This window comes from Triplophysa rosa, linkage group LG16 (assembly GCF_024868665.1).
Source record: "Triplophysa rosa linkage group LG16, Trosa_1v2, whole genome shotgun sequence".
NCBI classification, from domain to species: Eukaryota; Metazoa; Chordata; class Actinopteri; order Cypriniformes; family Nemacheilidae; genus Triplophysa; species Triplophysa rosa.
Genome location: NC_079905.1, coordinates 13916137 through 13930490, shown reverse-complemented (window position 1 = coordinate 13930490; position 14354 = coordinate 13916137). Strand labels below are relative to the sequence as shown.

Here is a 14354-nt window from a genome sequence, read left to right as displayed (position 1 = left end):
ATGTGTATGTTTTGTGTTTATAAATACAAAATTAATATGCACTGTACACAGATATATTTTATGTAAACACAAACTTTTATTCTGGATGCGATTAATCGCGATTAATCGTTTGACAGCCCTAGTTTAAACGTTATTTAGCAAACGGGCTCTATATCACGTTGATAAATTAAATCCATTATGGTTTGTTACGAACGCAATCAGTGGGGATGTGAAAATCACAAAAACATGTGATCCGTGCGCGCTAGCTCTTAAAGAACAGCAGCATAATAAACATATCTGTTTTAATGCTAATCAAACAACAAAAAACGAAGACAAAACACACTCACCACTCCTGACTGATTAACTTTAATATATATTTCATTTATACTGTGAAGAACATGAAGTGTTTTACATTTGACTCCTTTATTCAGTTTCTGTACCTGATAACCATAGTTAGACCAACTTGAAACACATGAAAAACACTGTAAATTTAATTTGTGTGTTTGCTTTATTACATTTATTTGTGCTATTGCTTATAATTTGATCATTTGTACTAATTTTAATACTTACTGATTCATCGTCTTTGACTATATGAAATGTCTGTGAGTTAGGCTAATAGTCTTAGGGTATTACAACCTTATTTATTAAGAAAACAGATATAAAACAAACAAATAACTAGACAATATTATTTATTTATTACTTTTTGTGGTAGGACAAGTTTAAATTTAGGAAGGGCCAGAAAAAATGTAGAAATAAATGAATACATAATAATTGCCATAATCGTGCAACCGTGATTATTCCTGAGACGATAATCGTACCAACAAAATCTATAATCGTTGCATCCCAACTCTCATCTGCAACGCAGGCGTGAAATGCTTAGCTTAAACATAGCTTAGACCACGCAAATAATAATGCACATGAATAAAATAAGCGAAGACGTAAATACAAGCAGCACAATGGCTCCAGACAAACAATGATGCTGATACGAATACTGATCCGAATCAAAGCAACCTCCTTGGGGGTGATTTTCAGACAATCTTGCTCTCCAATGTCTCTCTGCTGGAAAGCCTTTACCATAGTATGCTAGTGCAGCGGGTCCTAGCGTATGTCCGCTAAAAGCCTTCGCTATAGTCGGGTTTTAACGCATCTCTGCTGGAAAGTCTTTATAATATTAACACAGGTCCTAGCTCCTGCCGACTTTTATCCTTATTTTAATACTTTAAATCTACAGACCCTTTACTTTTATGTAATAAATAAGACATTGCTCTTTTTACAGTCTTTCTAATGCCTGCTAGCGCTTGCTCTCTTCCCTCTGTCAACATGAGCAGACACGAGCCTTACTGCTGATTGGCTACAAGATTGTTGGTACTTGGTTTTCTAAAGCGTATTTGAAAAAATGCTAAGCCTGCACTTTAAATGTTTCATAAAAATTAGGGCTGTCAAAGGATTAATCGCATCCAGAATAAAAGTTTGTGTTTACATAATATATGTCTGTGTACTGTGCATATTAATATTTATAAACACAAACATGCATATATTTAAGAAAAATATAAAAATGAATAAACATTTATATATCATTTTTTGTTATTGGTAAATATAAATAAATACATAAAAATATTTCCTAAAATGTATAAACATGTAGCTTTGTGTATGTTTTTGTGTTTATAAATACAAAATTAATAAACACAGTAAACAGACAATATATTATGTAAACAAACTTTTATTCGGGATGCGATTAATCGCGTTTAATAGTTTGAAAGCCCTAATAAAAATGAATAATACTTTTAACACTGTTGACTTTCTCTCTGAGAGCTAGTTATAGGGTTGTTGAGCAAATCTTTAAAGAGATTTGATATATTTCTTCGTTTTAAATGCACATGAATTCTGTGTCCTGTCCTGAGAAGCCTGTCCATTAAAAAAATGGACCGTAATTCTTCTTACAGTTCAATTGTGTTCAATTGTGTTAGCTCAAAACTGGATATAAGTGATCACTTCTGATTCACAGATTTTCAGATGACTCATGAGTACATCCGCTTTAAAAATACTAATCTTGCCCTTAAAATACATCGTCAAGACTGACTTTAGGCTGGTTAATTGACTCTTTTATATTAATTAGTATGTGATAACAGAGGGCATCTTTGAGGCCACAAAACCGTCATGAATGGTTCACATATTGTTATGTAGCTGGAGATATAATCCACCAAAATCTCAATGGGGAGAGAAGTGATTACTGATCCATATATCTAGCATCTGGACGTTTAAAATTGCTCACCATTAAACCGTACTGCGCTCTCAGAGTCACGAGATCATGAGGCCTAACTAAGGGGTTATTTAATCAGTTTGTCTGTTGATCTATGGAGTCTTTCATGTCTTTTATCAGTGTTTAGTGTTGTACATGTTTGAGGTTTATGTCAGAGCACATGCCGATGTATGTGATTCATTCAGTAATGCTTAATGAATGTGATGATGTGTTTTGCAGATTATCGAGTCTCTGGGTATAATGATCTATAAGGCTCTGGATTACGGCCTGAAGGAACATGAGGAACGAGAACTCAGTCCTCCTCTGGAGCAGCTCATCGATCTCATGACCAACATGGTGGACACAGAGACAGACCCCTGCCCGGATGAAGGCTACGAGGCGACAGAGGAAGAGGATGAAGGCGAGGAAGAGCCTACAGATGTCTCCAACCTCCGCGGCTACCGTGACATATTATCTGTAAGTAGTAAATGCAGAATTAGTAGTCAGGCTGGTTAATCTGTCTATATTTGGCCACTTCAGAATGTCATGCTTGTCTGATTCACAACAGTGTTAGTTCTCGCTAACGTCAATTTTAAAGTCAGTTCCACCAGGTCTGTCTGAAGATTTGAAACATTTTAATTGAATTTTTATTGCAATGGATTGTAACAGATATTGTTTATCACAACATTTGATTTAATTTTCAGTGTTTTGTAACAAAGTTTTTCATAATTTCAAGAATATGTGTAGTTGCATCATTTTCAGTAATTTCCTATCATTGTTTATACACTATTATTAAGCGTGCCAATACGCATACTATCCGTCCTAAATAGTATTCGAAAGTAGAATTAGTATGTCCCAAATCGTAGTGTGTTGAAAAGAGTATTCCAAAGATTCCCGGATGGTCTACTACTTCCGGTAGAAATTCGAAGTGCAGAACGATGTACACTCTAACGGCTAATATTAATATTACCCACAACTCACCGCGAGTAGGCGGAGTTTAGTGACGCTTCACTGCATTAATAAATGATATAACTGATGCGTCACTAAATTAAGAAATGTAAGTATACAGTAAACATTACAGATGGAATAATGAATGTATAAATACCTTAATAGAAAGAAGAGCTGTATTTTGATGTGTGTGACAGTTAATGGCCACAATGTTGTCTAGGCAACATCGGCCACTTCCGCTTCCTGTTAATATGTCCAATTGCGTGCATATTGTTTTGCTACACTCTAAAATGTACATACTTTTCCATTACAAAAACAGTACATACTTTTAATGCATAGTATAAGTAGGCGAATTGGGACGCAGCATGTGTTTCTAATAATAGGTTTGCAGAAGTGGACCTGGTCTGACACTGAAATAGTTTCCTGTAGTGGTCAGTTTGGGTCACAGTACAAGCTTTTTCAGGACCGGTTAGATAATACTTTGTGTCTCTGCCTTAAGTTTGACAGATGAACCGTGACATTAGATTTCTCCAGCACACGTGTTTTTATACCCTGCCTGCCCGATAAAACCTTTGAGTTCTATATATAGAGAGAGAGATTGAGCCCCTTAAAGCGACAGTGTACTAAAAAATTAGCACTGTCATTGTTTACTCTTCTTATCAATCTTGCTTGTCAGCCATCATACCTGACACACCATTCATTTTATATTTACATAACCTTTATATTTATGTGAACTATTCCTTTAAATGTCTTTATCTTGGACTCTCCCTCTTCTTTTGTAGATGCTATTATTTATGAGGTATTTCTGACCTTATAAATAATAGTTTCTATAAAATAACTTTTTTCAAAGCTTTATTCACTTTCCCTTGGCGTAGTCAGTATTTTTGTTAAACGTGATTCCACAGTGAAACTCCCCAGATAGGTGACGTTACGCTGTTATGCCAAGACATTCCCGGGCGGGGCAGGGCACAGGGGCAGGTGTGGGCAAAAATGCCATTAAGCCGGTTAAAGGCGTCTTTAGTCAGCATGTTTGTACATTTCAAATGCTTCTCATGATGAAACCATAAAGCGTGAGACACTGAACTTTAGGCCTGTATTTTCCACCTGTCAGTCATGCGAGCGTTGGGTTCGACTCTCAGCTATGTGCTAAAACACAAAATGTGTAATGCAAGGATTAAGTTATCAGACAGGAAATGATTTTCATAAACTGTTCCTGTCTAATAGATGCTAAATCCAAGTCGGAAGAATAGTTTCTTAAGCAAATCTAGCGTAACAAATGTCTTTTATTGTCATTAAGATATGCTTCGCTCGTCTGACACACAGTCGAGACCTCTCGACAAACAGGAGCTACTAAAGATTTGTATTCACAACCTGTAATTCAGATGATAAGAAAACAAATCCTGCCTGAATACCGGATCTTGACTGATATGATTTTAATGTAAACCAGTGGTTCTCGAACTGGGGGCTGCAGCTCGCTGGGGTCCCCCCAAGATGGATCCAGGGGGGCACAGAATTTGGGGTATTTTAGAAATGTATCTTTTAAAAAAAATTATATAAAAGGTATATATTTTATGCAATCAAACATCAGAAAAATAAGACCACCAACCAAAAGAATTGATGTCCCAGTGTTGTATAACTGAATATGTTTTTGGTTGAATTAAAATTCTAAGTTTCTATTTGGGGGGCCTTACAACAAAAAAGTTTGAGAACCACTGATGTAAACATTTTAAAGCACTAAATGCATTGATTTACATCTCACTGTTTTGTTTTAGCTCTGCACGTCTCACCTTCCCAGCCAATCAGATGCTGCTGACCACTACCAGGCCGTATGTCGAGCCCTTTATGCTGAGACCAAGGAGCTACGCACCTTTCTGGAAAAGATCAAGAGTGCCAAAGAGGTAACAATCGTCATGCGACCATCATAAAACACACTGAAACCATTATAACCAGACTGAAATGTCACATACCGAACGGTTCAGTGACAGTTTCCTCCTCACGCTCATGAGCGATTGTTTACAGGCTTTTGTGTTTTAGTTTTTTTGCATCTACAATTATTTTCATCCTTGTCACCTGTTTCCGAAAAACCAAGAATCCATGTCCAAACAGGTTTTCCGGTGAAAATCAGAAGACTTTGTTTGTGTACTGTTACACATCCTCATGAAGCTGTTTGTGTTGCTGAATAGAATGAGTGGGTTGATGACAACTGTGAGTCAGAAATTGTGTTGATTAAAACCTGCAGTGCTTTTGTTTCGTATTGCTTAATACTTGCATTATAGAATGATTTAATTGAAAAAATTAAGAGACCATTTTAAAATTATTTTCAGTTTTATTGACTATTTATAGGTATGAGTTTAGGTAAAGTGATCATTTTTGTTTCATATTGTGAACCAAATTTCAATTCTATTTGCATTTATTTGCAGAAAATGAAAACTGGAGAAGCTGTTTAAAATAAAAGAATGAAAAGATGCTCTGTATTTTTTCAGACCTCAAATACTGCAATGAAAGCAAGTTCACATTTACTTTTAAGCGGTACAGCAGTAATATCTGTACATGTATTTAGGAAAATTTTGAAAATATTTTTTTAAGTGATCAACTTTATCAGTTTTTATGTGTTTTGTCATGCTGTCAGTCTTTCACATTCCTGTTCAGTGTTGGGTAAGTTACTCTGAAAAAGTAATTAATTACTAGTTACAAATTACATATTCAATAGTGTAATTAGATTACTGTACAAATTACTCTCTCCAAAAAGTATTTAATTACTTATTACTAATTACTTTCTATATACCATGTCAACCTTGATTAGAATTAATTCAAGGATAGACTTGAAACGGCTTATTTAATTCATTCAAATAAATAATAAATAACTACATAAATGATTCTAATAATTGTGATAAGGATACATTAAAGCATACATTTTAAAGTTAGGCTTATCATTTTGATGTCTTTCCACTATTGAATATATAACACAATATTTAGTTAAATTACATCAGAAGTAACTGTAATTTAATTACAGAAAAAATAAGAGTAATCCCTTACTTTACTTTTTCAAGGGAAAAGTAATTAAATTACAGTAACTATTACTTGGTAACTAGTTACACCCAACACTGTTCCTGTTGGATGACTTTGTCACTCCTGAGGTTTGATTTTGTTGACATTCAACAGACACTGGACTGGAACGGCCACAATACATCTAGAAATGCTGATTAAATGAACATTTGGAACGGTCTCTTAATTTTTTCTGCGACTTAATTTTTTTTAAAGCAAAATTTATGTGTAAGATATTTATGTTTTTTTTTTGTCAAACTTTTGTATTGTGTGCTTTGTTCCATGAGTAATACTTACAATAACTTTTATTTTTGTTAATTGTTATTAATTCCTTATTATTAATATTATTTATTACCACCAGACTAACATGAAATACAGGTGCCATTTAAAAAAACTGCTACATGGCTCTGTGTTTAGGATTGATTCGAGAACATTAAATAGTTTGCCCTTGTTTGAGTGATCTATTCCTAAAGTTAACAAAGGCTCATTAGAAGCTCATTTTAATGGGATTGCTTTACTGTCCTACATAGTATGTGAGATCAAAACGTACGTAGCCTAAATCTTTGAACATTCAGTATAGTGTGCCAAAGAACAGTCAAAGCAAAGGTTTGAATATAAAGATATAAAAAGCAGATTCAGCTGGTTTTAAACTAATGATTCAGAGTGCATTTCTTTGTGTGAAGGAGACTCTGTTTTAAGTTGCGTTTTCTGATGTCATACAGCTGTTCATGTAAGAGATCACACTCTTAAGGCTTGGATACGTTTAGCTGTGTGTCTGCGTGTGCGTTTCATTCATTCGTGCCATGTCAGGGCTTTTTCGCCCAAGAGGCTCAATTCTTTGTTTTATAAGGGTTAAAAGCTTACCAAAGGAATTTATTAAGAAATCCAGTTGAAGAGAAGTAATGATTTATTATTTTGACCATAAGCCTGATCCTGTCTGGTTTACATAATTCATATGAGCAAAAAATCCTCATAGATAATTTGATGAGATGACCAACAGACACCATTTTATTTTCTTGCGCTAATAAATCTTATATCATTTCTTAACCAAGCAAAACAATCCTAATGAGAGCTGAATTATTGAACACAATCTGTAGTTTATCATCTAACAACTGCAGGTGACCAGCTAACAATCTCTTTCATTACCGCCAGGGACAAGGTCTATCATTGATGCCAATAACCCGGTTTCAACTCTGTGTGGAAATGACCCTTTATTAATGAATCCGTGTTTTTGGCAGCAGCGCAGACGGTTGAAAGCTGCATTAGCCTTTTATTGATCATCAAGATGACTCTGACCTCCTCTGACTGACTCTCACATGAGAATGAATGGATTGCAACAGTGTCTTTTTGCGTGTATTCTCGAGCATCTCTGTGTCAGATGAAGTCTGCGTAGATCACAACATGCTTTTTTTGTTTCAGAATTTGCGGAAGATGGAAGGAGAAACCCCAGATGAGCCGGGCAGAGACCTGAACGAGCTGCAGAACGCAGACTGGGTAAGACTCGAAACAATCCTGAATGTGATTGTGTGCTGTTATGAGGTTACGGCGGTGTAGTCCTGAGGTACGTCTTAACAACATTTTGAATGTTTTCCACAGGCACAGTTCTGGGTTCAGGTGATGAGGGACCTGAGGCATGGCGTTAAGTTGAAGAAAGTGCAGGAACGTCTGTATAACCCTCTGCCCATCGAGTACCAGCTGACACCTTATGAGATGCTCATGGACGATATCCGTTCCAAGCGGTACAAACTTCGCAAGGTCATGGTGAGTGTGTGGGACCTTTAAAAAATATTTGCGGGACCTTTGCTCATGAATATTAAATTGGGCTGAGTAAGGATGCATCTAAAAATAACGTTTTGTGAGTTTTTAAAGTTTCTGTTGAGCAGAAGTGTCGCTTTCCTTCTGTTGCCTGGTTAAAGGGACAGTTCACCCAAAAATAAAATTCTGTCTTCATTTACCCAAGTTGTTTCAAATCTGTATAAATTTCTTAGTTTTGATGAACACAGAGAAAGTTTTGCTGAACACAGAGAAAGATATTTAGAAGAATGCTTGTAACCAAACAGTTTTTGGCCACCATTGACTCCCATAGTAGGAAATTTATAAAGCAATTTTCCTACTATGGTAGTTAATGGTGGCCTAGAACTGTTTGGTTACAAGCATTCTTCCAAATATCTTTCTCTGTGCTCATCAGAACAAAGAAATGTATACAGATTTGGAATTTAAGGGTGAGTAAATGAAGACTGACGTTTCATTTTTGGGTGAACTGTTACTTTAAAAAAAGTTATTTTTTTAAACTCTAATTTTCTCAGAACAAACTGGTCTGAGTCATTGTTTATAGCTTTGTTTGACAGTTCAATTCGCTTTTATTGCTCTTTGTTGCATATCATAACCTGCAACAAGGTTTATTTTGCTTATCAGACAAGAGCAGAGTATTTTTAAGCTCAAGGGTATGAAACTGTTTTATAAGGTTTCATTGGATTAAGTTGAATGCTAGCAGGACATTAAAGTCAGTAAATGAAGATGGCAGGAGTTTGACGTTCAGAAATAGGTCTATAAAGTTGCAAAACATTTACCACGTCACAGCCAACACCTTTCATGATATGGCAGTTTAAACTGAGCGAGGTAACAGGTCAACTCTTACACACCTTTGCCTCCGGTTATTAACATACAGATAATGTCACATAGATGTCATTGATATTAATTTAATTGTTCTAAAATGCATTCAATGCATTCTTTTCAGAAGATTCTGAACTCGTATTACAAACATCCTAGAGGTGTAATAAGCAGGAAGTGATTTTTTTTATTTTTATTATTTAACAGTGCTTTTATCTCTCTAACAAATAGGTATTATTATATATAATATCTTCAGTGTCCTTCCAAAACCTTCGATGTTCAAATTTGCTGTTTTTTTAGGAAGTGGAAATAACACTTGGGAGAAATGATTAAATATTGTGTTGTCAAAGTTGACAAGCGATTTCTAGTACTTTTATTGGTTAAAACTCAGTGACAAACATAAAGGGTGACTAATATAATGATTTATGGAAACAACAAAAATCAGGAAATATGGAGATTTCAGAAGGACAACAGCGATATAGATTATTAAAGACATGGGTTTATCTTTAAAAGTCTGTCTAACCTTAGACCCCATTGGCACAGGTGAATGGTGATATTCCTCCAAGGTTAAAGAAGAGCGCTCATGAGATCATACTGCAGTTCATTCGCTCCAGACCTCCTCTCAATCCTGTGAGTATAAAACACACACAAACACATTGTTTACTTTTGGTTACGATTGTTTTTGATCGATGTCTAGGATCTCACAGGTCACTATTAAGAATGTAATTTTATCTCCCCCTTATTTTATTTACATGTTGACATTTCATCTCAAATGATCAGAAAACAGTAGATTTCCCTTGATATGGACAATTTAATACAGAATGCACCGGTCACATGTACAGTTCTTGACCTGTCAATCACTGTGCACATGGATGTTTTTCAGGTTTCGGCTCGTAAACTAAAGCCTCATCCTCCACAACCTCGAAGTCTTCATGAACGCATCATGGAGGAGATCCGAACAGAGAGAGAACTCCGGCCCGTCTCGCCTGATATGATCCGCAGGAGTCGACTGGGTTAGTAGATTTCCAAACACTTAATCACACAATGCCCTGACACTTTAGTGCACAGTACTTTACATGTATAAAAACATAACCTGGAATCTATTAGGGCTGTCACGATTATTAAATAATCGTCTCATCGGGATGGTTTCAGATCATCGCAATTATTGCACATCTCTATAGAAGACACTAGGGGGAGCTGTAGTGCCGCATATTACATATTTTAGTGTATATATTGTAACTAAAGCATGGTAATACTTGTCAAATGTACCACCAAAACACAATCACTTAAAAAAAAAAACTAATACATATACCATAAAAATAACCTGCAGTACAATTTAATATTATTTACGCTAAACTCAGCGTGAAAACCAGTCTACCAAAATCTCACTAACACACAAGTTAAATTTTATTGTAGTCTTGCAAGTGAGACAAAAAACAGACTAGAAGCTTTTCTATGACTGATAGCATTTTAATGGGGGCTTCAATTCACTCTTGATCAATTTACTTAATTTACAAGTATTTGGCGTTTGTATTATTGACAGGTAAAAGCCTAAACCTTAAATATATGACCCAATTTTTTCTGATGTATTTCCAAGAAAAAAAACATTCAGAACAATATGGTCGTTTCAAAGCTGAATAAAAAATGCTCTAAAACAGACAATTAATCGTCATAATCGCAATGATTTATTACACAATTCATCGTCAGCCAAATTTCATAATCGTGACAGCCCTAGAATCTATATACATATACAAACACTGCTGTTTTTTTAGTTACTTAATATACATACATGATTTGTATTTATTACTGCATAAACAAAGGACTTGTTTTATGTTCTGGGGTCATAATAATATTTTTTGCCAAAATGTGGAATATTAGTACAAGTAGTATATACACATTATTCTAGTTAAATTGCCTTGTATTTACAGTATATCTTAAAGCAGTGTTTGTTGTGATAGTTAACAACCTTCATTTTGTTGCAGGCCCGTATGACTTTCTCTTTTCCATGCAACACAAAGGCACATTTTTAAGAATACTCGGTTTACTCGTTTCCCATATAATGAAAGTGAATGGGGACTTATTCTTTCAAGCTCTAAATGTCACAGAAGCACAGTAGAAGTGTGATGAGTGGTCCATGCCACTCATGTCTATTCCCAAGTCTTTGAAGCCATCCAATAGTATTGTGTGAGAAAGAGACCAACATTGTTTGTCTTTTTATGTCATCATTTGTTATTTGGGCCTTGACAGCTCCAGTCCCCATTCACTTTCATTACACTGTAAAGAGTGAGTATTTACAATAAGAATTCATCATTTGTGTTGAGTGGAAAAATGAGGGCTGCGAACAATATGTGGGTGGAAATTTTTACTTTGATCTAAATATCAATTATATCAGTCATGTGGATGAAGGTAAGTATGTAGGATAAAACCAGGAGTGACTGGAAATGTTAAACAGCAGTGCAGATGTGTGGCAGTGTGTCATTCGCATGCATGACTGCTTTTGTGTCCTCTAACATGTATATCTGTAATGCAGTTGTCTCTTCTCCTCTAACTCTACCCATTTAATTGTGACCTAAGCTTCACGTCTTGGATTGATCCATGTGACACGACATTAGTTTCATAAACATTTACTCCATTAGAGCCTTAATAGTGAATTTGCACAACAATCATTTGTGAAGTCTCGAAATGTTATTTTGCAGTTGGATTCTATTGTATATTTAAAGATTGTGAGATTTTAACTCAAATTGAGAATGCATGTACTTTATGTATAAATAAAGAGTGCTGTTTTTACGGGAGATTTTACAGTTACATAAACACAAATCTTAATCTGTTGCGACGTCTACCGTAGTTTGTTGTGGGGCTATATTGTTTTTTCCATCTGCTTATAGAAACAAAGTTCATGTATGGATTTTCATCACCCACATTATGTCGTAAACCTTTAAACCCTGAGGAGATTGTCATACATGGAGGTCTATGCATTGTGTAAATAGCTACACTGTACTTTATTGTATTGGTTGGCCTATTTTTATGAATAGTATAGCTATAGTATAGTAATATACTGTATAGTTAGGCCTATTATAGTATAGTATAGTAATAACAGTATAGTGATCACGAAATTTTGTGAGTAAACGAAAAGTTTGTTCCATCTAAAACCTTTTATTGCAAAAAGAGGTGCTTTAGAGAAGGGATCAAAGCCAAGCTGATGAATTACAGAGGTTTTTACATGTCTGACATCCGATGCATTGATGCCTTGTTTTAACTCCTGGCTTTATTTATTCTTCTTCCCCTCTCTCTCTCTCTCTTCATTCATAACCTCTGCTTCTCTCTCACAGTAATACGTCCACTAAGCATGTCTGTCAGTTTTGACTCGTCAGGTAAAGACTTCACCGTGGCTTTACCAGCTATGGGCTCACTGACCCGCTGGCTTTCGTGGTTGTGTCAGAATCCCTCGTGTCAGGTGTGGTGGTGGGGAGAACGAAACGTATAGATTATTAGAACATACTTTTAGTCAGTTTCCGCTTGTGTGGTATTAAACTACTAAAGTAAAATAAGTATGTAAAATAATACAGCGACGTCTCTTGTAGGTTCCGTAATTTGTACCGATGGACTCAAATATACAGCCGCAGAAAAAATTAAAGGCGGGGTGTCCGATTTCTCTTAGCTGTTGTTAATGTTCAAATCACCAAAACAAACACACCCCTACCCATCTTTCACTTTCGTCAGCGCTCGGCTCGACTAATGTCTGTCCTGTGCACTGTGCACCTTACTGCTGATTGGCTACAAGGTTGTTTTGGTACTCAGCCCGACTCAGTTGTCTAAAGCGTAATTCAGAAATCGGTTACCCCGCCTTTAAGAGATCATTTCAAATAGTTTTTTCTGATTTTAAAATTGACTATATATACGTAGGTATGTGTTTAGGTAAAATGATCATTTTTGTTTCATTCTGTGAACTACTAAAAAATTTTCTCCCAAATTTCAAATAAAAGTATTGTTACTATTTAATGAAGGTATTTTAGGTGCAAAACTACTGAGCACCTGTGAGAGTGGAACTTGTAGTTGTAGAGGTCGGCCACACTTGTGTATCAGTAAATTTGTAGTCAAAATTTGAAGTTGCAAACTTGTAGATTTTTTTTTCTCTCCCGCAAACACAACACAACAGTTACACCTTCTTGAATCCTTCAGTGCAAGTGCACAAATCCAATTCTACAAATCACAAACTGAGATACTCGTGCACTCACATTTTTTGCTACAAATGCTGCAGTAAATATGGTGCAAAACACATTCACACACCTGCACCAAAAGACGTGCGTTCACAGACGAGTTTTGCACATCCGCAAACAGTATGTGAATTCATGCAATGAGAGTTGAATGCTTGTCAAATATTTTCTCACAAATTAAAGGTTTTATTCTTGGACATCTTTCTAACACAAACACAAACACAAGAACATAACTACAACTGCTTGAATCTGCTGCTGCGAGTCTCTGACACAAGTTCGCACACACTCTCATTTTGCACCACATATCTGTGTGATATATGGTGCAAAAGTGATTTGTGCATTTGCAGCCAAACGAGCTAGTTTTGGCGCCCAGCAGGTGGCGCCCTAACGCGCAAGTGAAAAACTCCGCGAGAATCATCCTGAGCTACTTTATTTTCCTGAAATTTCCATAATTCCAAATTATGCAAGAACATACTTACAAATTAAGTATTAGTATGGACACACTTAAGTTAGTTGCTTGAGGTTGGACGTTTGATATTCGTGAAGTTGGGGACCGTCTCCAAAGTTACATACACATTAATACACGTTTCTAACTTCCGTAGCATTTAAAGGGGATAACTTAGACCACAAAACCAGCTCTACAGTATTCATGTGGGTGTCAGCTATAATGCACACCTTTTGATTTTTTATATTTATTACAGTAAACTGTGAAGTCATAGGTAAATATTACCATGTGTTTTGCTGTGTATATTACACCCATCTACTATATGGGTTCCTTCAAAAGATATATATTTGCAGCTCAATAACATTTAGAGGGAATGATTTACAGGACTAAAACAACTACATTGTTCATGTGAGTTTCAGATATAATGCACACCACTGCAATCCACTGTATTTGGTTTGCCTATGATAATATGTAAAAAATTTAGAGAATTATTGATGTGTTTTCGTATACTTATTTATCATGCTTTATTTTTGTTAATCACTCATTTGGTTAGAAAAACACACCACTTATAGTTATGCCACACCACATAACGTTATAGTTTTTTACAGCTAGATGGTTCCAAGCCACGTGTTAATTAAGGAAAATAATAATTTACATGTCAAACAAAATGTGAACTTTATTTTAGAATTAATTGTTCTTACTGTCTGTTTAATTTTTTTTTACTTTCAGTCTTTATTCGTTTAAGTTTGTTAATTGATTTATATATTTTTATTTCTTATAGTCTACAGCTATGTTTATATCTAGTTTGAACTATTATGACAAGGGCCCTTCAAAAAGGTTTGCTTAGGGCCCCCAGATGTCTAGGTTCGGCACT

The 14354-nt window shown here is 35.5% G+C and overlaps 1 protein-coding gene across 5 annotated transcripts in view; it reads left to right on the top strand.

Moving 5' to 3' along the window:
- Window positions 1-14354, top strand: part of spire1a (spire-type actin nucleation factor 1a) — a 46542-nt gene that overhangs the window by 20739 nt on the left and 11449 nt on the right. For 3 of the 5 annotated variants that reach the window (XM_057354380.1, XM_057354379.1, XM_057354378.1), the window contains exons 3-8: window positions 2459-2695; window positions 4939-5064; window positions 7631-7705; window positions 7808-7972; window positions 9365-9451; window positions 9705-9834. In XM_057354380.1, coding sequence (XP_057210363.1) covers window positions 2459-2695; window positions 4939-5064; window positions 7631-7705; window positions 7808-7972; window positions 9365-9451; window positions 9705-9834 — 820 coding nt within the window. Of the gene's footprint in view, window positions 1-2458; window positions 2696-4938; window positions 5065-7630; window positions 7706-7807; window positions 7973-9364; window positions 9452-9704; window positions 9835-12150; window positions 12193-14354 lie in introns of all 5 variants that reach the window. The other 2 variants (XM_057354377.1, XM_057354375.1) reach the window with 1 other exon arrangement.